The sequence below is a fragment of the Neolamprologus multifasciatus genome, chromosome 19 (genome assembly GCF_963576455.1).
Source record: "Neolamprologus multifasciatus chromosome 19, fNeoMul1.2, whole genome shotgun sequence".
Classification (NCBI taxonomy): Eukaryota; Metazoa; Chordata; class Actinopteri; order Cichliformes; family Cichlidae; genus Neolamprologus; species Neolamprologus multifasciatus.
In genome coordinates, this window is record NC_140457.1 from 1,529,440 (window position 1) to 1,535,537 (window position 6,098).

Below are 6,098 nucleotides of genomic sequence, written 5' to 3' on the forward strand. Positions count from 1 at the left end.
TTTTGTGTATCTTTGCACCCCTAGTTATTAGTTATGATGTCTGAACCGGAGCAGGAACGCTGTGGAGGTTCAAGAGCACAGAAAGATAAAGTTTGATGGGAAATCATCCATCCGAGTTCTTTGTGTGAAGGAATGCAGGCGGCAGGCCGGAGCTTGTGGTTGTCCCAGTTAACTGCAGCAGATTCCTGATGGGTGGAGGGAGTAGTGAGAGTGCTCATTATTCCCTCCATTGTGTCAAAGATTAACGTTTTCTTTCAGGAAAGTAACCCTTAATGTTGAAATCCTGCTCAGCTTTCCTCCCTGTCTCGTGTCTGTCTGCAGCTGGCTGGTGTACATCGATCCAGGGTTTGGAGGGTTCATGGGCGTGCTGGAGGTGGGAGAGTATCCCTGCCCGGAGGCCTGGGGCTTCCCTGAGCCCTTTGTAGGCTCGCTCCGACCCCTCCGAATGGTACAGTACAAGAAATACACAATATGACGCTATGCAGTCTGATCAGCCACAACATTAAAACCAGTGAAGTGTGTCAGGGTCGGATACATCAGGAAGCAAACTTGATTTCAAACCTAAAAGGTCAGAAAATCATCTGCTGTGTTTATTTTAGTCATAGAACAAAGTTTAATCTCAGTTAGCACAGGTGGTTCTAATGTTGTGGCTGACCTGTGAACGTTTGCACTTTACTGTAATTCTCCGAGTTACCTGAGTCTGATAGAGTGTCTTTATTACAGGGGCCGATAAAAGTGGAGCGTCCCAATGAAGTCAAGGTTTGTTCTGTTCTACGTCACATCTGTAAATACCTGCTGCACACATCAGCTGTGTTTCCTCAGAATCTCAGTCTTATCTAAAGTGACGAGTTTAGTTCAGTCCACACATGTTTGCCTGACACGAGTCGTCATGTTTGATGACTTGGCTCAGATTCAGCAGCCTGGGGAACAATTCAGAGGAAAGAGGATGAATTTCCTGTTACAGATCTCACTGTGGTTGAGATGAGGCTGAATTCCTGTGAAGCTGTTGGTTGAAGGAGAACGTGAAAATGAAAAAACACCAAAAAATAGTCCAATGATGTCTTCACATCATGTTTCCCCAAAATTTCTTTCTTTTCCTACGAGTTGAGTAGCGATACGTTTAGGAACAGGCCAAAGAAAGACCTCCTGTAACGAGCGTGCTCAGGCATGTTCCCCCATCAGCTCCTTGTACGCTGACAGCTCCGAGCCTACAGCCTGAACTTTAGCCTGTTTCCACTGACGGATGTCAAATATGTTACTCTACTAATCTGTGGAATGACTGGGATTGTACCTTTAGGCAGCAGTGGGTAAAAACTCCTGCTTGTGTGTCTGTCGTGCAGGCCTTACTGTACGAGAAGCCCAACTTTGACGGCGAGTGTTTAGAGGTTCACAGCGACATCTACAACGTACAAGAGGACGAAGAATCCGACGAACCTGCTGTGAACAAGAAGACGCTGTGTGCAGTCGGGTCTCTGAAGGTCCTCGGCGGCCTGTGAGTATTTATCATCATCATCATTCCAAATCCTAAATGTCACATTCGTAGAAGCTGGCTCACTTTGTCAGGTACAGTCGTGTTGCACATGGAACACATGGAAAAGCTGCACAGTGCACTTTAAACAGGGATCTTTAAAAGGCTTTACTGTTATACGTGCTAGAAATATGAGTTGGAAAGGTCTGTAATGTGTCTTTGTATCAACGTTGAAGCTGGGTGGGCTACCAGGAGGCAGACTTTGAAGGCCAGCAGTACATCCTGGAGGAGGGGGAGTACCCTCACTGCAGCCACTGGGGGGGATCTGAGGACGGGCTGCAGTCACTTCGGCCTGTAATCGCAGTACGTATCACCTGAGACGCTAACCCGCAGGCTCCTGGCTGGAGCGCGTTTCCATCTGATGCAGCGATTTCTCTTTTTTAAACTTTTCGTCTGTGTCGCCTTCTTCGTCAGGACTTCCTGTCCCCGCACGTTAAGCTGTTCAGCGAGCAGGACTTCGGTGAGCGGAGCCTCAGCACCAACCTGCTGGGACCCGTCGTCAACCTGGAGGAGACCGGCCACGGTGCAAAGACCCAGTCTGTCGACGTCACCGGTGGAGTGTAAGTCAGACACACAGGAAGAAAGAAATGAACACAAAGCTCAAACTCATGTTCTCTCTCTCAGGTTTCGGGCGTGTGCTTCTCACGTTACAGTGTTTTATCACAGCGCACGCAAACATACACGCCTGCAGCCTCAGAGGATGAATTATGGACGAGCCTGTGAAACAAATCCATTCATAGAATTGATGAAAGGAAGCTTCCCAGGGGCGGAGCTTTACAAAAACAGAATTTAGTTACTGTCAGAGGGCGTTAGAGGAGTTCATGAGTTCGTGATTACAGCATAAAGCACTTTAGGTGACTGTTGTTGTGATTTAGTGATGCATAAATAAATGGAATCAAATTGAACTGCAGATAAAAGTAGCGTGGTCATGTGCTGATAATCAGTAATGAATATCTGTGGGTTTCTCTTTTTCCTACACTTAAAGGGCCAGTTCACCCAAACCACTCCCACAGTTTCTCTCCAGCTGATCGTTGAGATGTGCCAGCGCTGATTAAATATTCCAAACTCGTGCGATACAGGGCTAAAAAACTCTAAAGCAAGTCTGTTCGTTTTTACAGGGAAGATTTCTTTGTTGGTTTTCAGAGCTGGTTGGATTTGTTTGCCCAACACTCTGCTGTTAGCTCTGCGACGGCCTCGCCTGTCATTTTACAGCTTCTGAGACGAGACTCGGCCTGTTTATACAGATAAAGCTGCAGCTCAAGTCATTATTCAGAGAAACCTGAAGATGTGCTGTTTGCAAGCACTTCCTTGATTTTAGAGCAACAATGGCTTTTGTTTTGGTTTCCTTGGAGTTAGGAGGTTTCCAGTTTCAGCAGACATCCCTGTAAAAGTATCCTAAACTTAAACTTCCTCCATGTAATCAGCGGGTAAATCGTGGCTCGTGTGCTTCTCACGGTTACAGGATGCAGATGAAAACATGGAGGCTGTGGTTTCATTTCTTAGCTGGTTGTCGTTGCAGGTGGGTGGCCTTTGAGAAGCCGGGGTTCAGCGGAGAACTCTACGTCCTGGAGAAAGGCATGTACGCAAACCCGGAGGACTGGGGAGCTCAGGACTTCAGGATCGCATCCATACAGCCCATCTTCCACGTAAGAAACCATCAGCAGCCGTTAATCACACGTTAACGTCATAAAAGGTGCATCTCTGACAGCTCTGTTTGTTCTACAGGACAGCATGGGAACCACGAAATTCAAGGTATCGCTCGTTCGTGTGCAGCTCAGCATCGATCAGAAATGATGAGGAGTCTCTGTTACTGTGTGCTGCTGGGTCGCTGAGGCTGTGTGGATGTGTTACAGGTCCAGCTCTACTTTGAGGAGCACTTCCAGGGACGGCTGGTGTGTCTGGAGGACAGCGCGGCAGCTCTGGATGAAGACTTCACACCCAGGTCCTGTAAGGTGCTGGCTGGCAGGTAAACAACCACCACAAGCCTGTTTTAGGGAATCTTTGTCCTTTTCAGAGTACTCTGAGACGTTCTCATATAGTTTGTTTCTGTTCCTCTACGTCAGGAATTAAACTCTTATCTTCAGATTTTAATGCTCAGAGTTAGTTAAACGAAAAAAGATTGACTCCTGGAGTGGGTGGAAAATTGATTTGGTGTTTTTATCAGCCTTGATGTCATGTGTTATCGTCTGTACTTATGAAGTCATGAGGGGTCAGAAATGCTGCAAACAGAACTGCAAAAGTACCAAATTCACAGCACGAGGTCACATTTTTCACGGCTTCATTCAATATACTGCATATTTGTTGTCAGCTGGGTGGCATATGAGGGATCCCAGTTCACGGAGAACATGTACATCCTGGAGGAGGGGGAGTACCCCAGCACAGAGGCCATGGGCTTCCTGTCCTCAGACTCGAGCTTCCGGTCCATCCGGACTGCAGGACATGTGAGTGTTTGCTCTCCCTGGACGTCTTCAGCCCTCTGTGGTGCTCTGTGTGAACTCAACCCTCTGCTCTCCACCTCCAGGTGTTCTCTCTGCCGTCCATCGCCCTGTTCACGAAGGTGGGCTGCAGAGGTCGCAGGGTGGTGCTGACGCACGAAGCTGTGAACCTGCATCAGGCCGGCCTGGACGCTCGCATACGCTCCCTGGTGGTGGGCGGAGGAATGTAAGTGACAGAGAACGTTTGAGCCTCTGGTTTATAAATGTGACACCTGCCATCAGCACCGAGGTTTTATATGCAGCAGGTTCTGCTTCAGAATGGACCTTTCAGGTGTGTCTGCACCTGAACCTGTACCTGCTCATAGAAGCGTAATTATGCAGCAGTGAATGAAAATATTGTTATCTTATAATAGTAATCAGCAGTTCACCACAAAGTACTGAACTTGAATTATAAGTCGGCCCAGTGAATGTTTTGTTTCATCCAAATAATTGGACGCATTTTATTAGCAGCCTTTTGTGTGTAAAGTCATCACTTCCTGTGACGGGGCCCCCAGCTGGAGCAGTACAGCCACTGCAGGGAGCTGACAATGAGCTAAAACGATGTCGTCTGTCTCCAGGTGGGTGCTGTATGAGGGCAGTAACTACAGAGGTCGACAGCTGATCCTCCAACCAAGCCAAGAGGCTGATTTATTTCAGCGTAGCGGCTTTCAGCGGATTGGATCCCTGCGCCCATTACTGCAGGTACGTCCTGACTGGCCCATTTAACGCCAGCACCTGAGATGTTTTTGGATCGGTGTTATTTGAGACTTTGGTCATGTTTAACATGAACATCTACCACAGGAGAGGCAGAGTAGGTCCTCTTTAAGGGAGAGCGACTTTATTTCAGTAGAAATGTTAAAAGTCTTTGCATCGAATGGCAGACTGATGCTTCGTGACGTCCACTGTGACTAACATCTGTATTTTGTACTTGTTGCTCCTAACACAGAAACCGATGTACTTCCGCCTGAGGAACAGGGAGACGGGATGCATGATGTCTCTGACGGGAACGCTGGATGACATCAAGCTGATGAGAGTGCAGGCCGTGGAGGAGTCGGGGGGAGAGGAGCAGGTGTGGCTCTATCGGGACGGATATCTCACCTGCAAGGTACGCCGGCGAAAACTGCTGAAACTGACAGCTGCACAGTGCGTTTATCCTGCGCTGGACGGGTTCTCACATGAGCTCATCCACACAAGCACGTTTTCCATGCTCATTCCCTGTAAGTGCTTCTAACATTCACACACATTCAGACTCCAATCGGAGTATCTTGGCGTTAGTATCCTGCCCAGTCCGCATGCCAAGGATGTTTGGCGTGCAGATTAGTAGACCTGCTCTACCACCTGAGCTACAGCCACGGTAGCACTACGTACAGCTAGATTCGGGCTTTTAATTCGGTGCTAGATTATGAATTTCTCGTACTTACCTGCACATGGTTTGATAATCCGTCCTACTTCTGCTTCTGCTTCTAAATCTTTGGGTTTAAGGGTGCGTCTCAAATGTTTTCGGGTCCCTTTGTTCTGCACTTGTTGGCTCTTCTCTTTTTTGCTTCCTCACTTTGTAAAAACTCAGCGTCTCCTATTGAAAGAGCCTTTTTCCTCCACCCCACCTGCTGGTTCGTGTTACAGAGGGAGAGTAGAGCATGTTCAGCAAGTTCATTTTAATCATTTTCAATATGAACTCCTCTGCAGTTCAGCTCATTTGCAGATTAAAAGTAGGATTTCCTTGTTAATGCTGACCACTTCCTCCTTTGCGTCCTCAGGTGGTTGAGGACTGTCTCCTGGAGTCCTCGGGCAGCGTGATGATGGCGGGCAGCCGTATCTGCGTTTCTCCCGAGCGAGGCAAAGACAGCCAGCTGTGGAACATCAGCCCGGACGGTGTGGTTCACAGCAACCTCAAACCAGACCTCATCCTGGAGGTCAAAGGTCAGACACCTCTATTTTTACACCTTCAGTTCACGTTACTTTTTTTTTTCTTTGCTGTTCATTTTAAGTTGAGCTGATTAAAAAGTGATAACTAATTTTTTAAGAAAACTAAAACACAAAATTAAAAGTTGACTGAAATAATCTGAGCGCTGCAGTGATGACTGAACTCGAGCTGT

At 47.6% G+C, this 6,098-nt stretch overlaps 2 protein-coding genes across 5 annotated transcripts in view; one reads left to right on the forward strand and one right to left on the reverse strand.

Annotated features, from left to right (window-relative positions):
- Positions 1-6,098, forward strand: part of LOC146495648 (uncharacterized) — a 47,592-nt gene that overhangs the window by 38,797 nt on the left and 2,697 nt on the right. For all 4 annotated transcript variants that reach the window (XM_085143094.1, XM_085143095.1, XM_085143097.1 and 1 more), the window contains 13 exons: positions 322-448; positions 724-759; positions 1,341-1,492; positions 1,705-1,831; positions 1,943-2,088; positions 3,048-3,174; positions 3,254-3,280; positions 3,382-3,494; positions 3,837-3,969; positions 4,050-4,189; positions 4,581-4,704; positions 4,949-5,107; positions 5,760-5,922. In XM_085143094.1, coding sequence (XP_084999220.1) covers positions 322-448; positions 724-759; positions 1,341-1,492; positions 1,705-1,831; positions 1,943-2,088; positions 3,048-3,174; positions 3,254-3,280; positions 3,382-3,494; positions 3,837-3,969; positions 4,050-4,189; positions 4,581-4,704; positions 4,949-5,107; positions 5,760-5,922 — 1,574 coding nt within the window. The remainder of the gene's footprint in view (positions 1-321; positions 449-723; positions 760-1,340; positions 1,493-1,704; positions 1,832-1,942; positions 2,089-3,047; positions 3,175-3,253; positions 3,281-3,381; positions 3,495-3,836; positions 3,970-4,049; positions 4,190-4,580; positions 4,705-4,948; positions 5,108-5,759; positions 5,923-6,098) is intronic.
- Positions 1-6,098, reverse strand: part of LOC146495650 (uncharacterized) — a 94,234-nt gene that overhangs the window by 37,279 nt on the left and 50,857 nt on the right. The window lies entirely within an intron of this gene.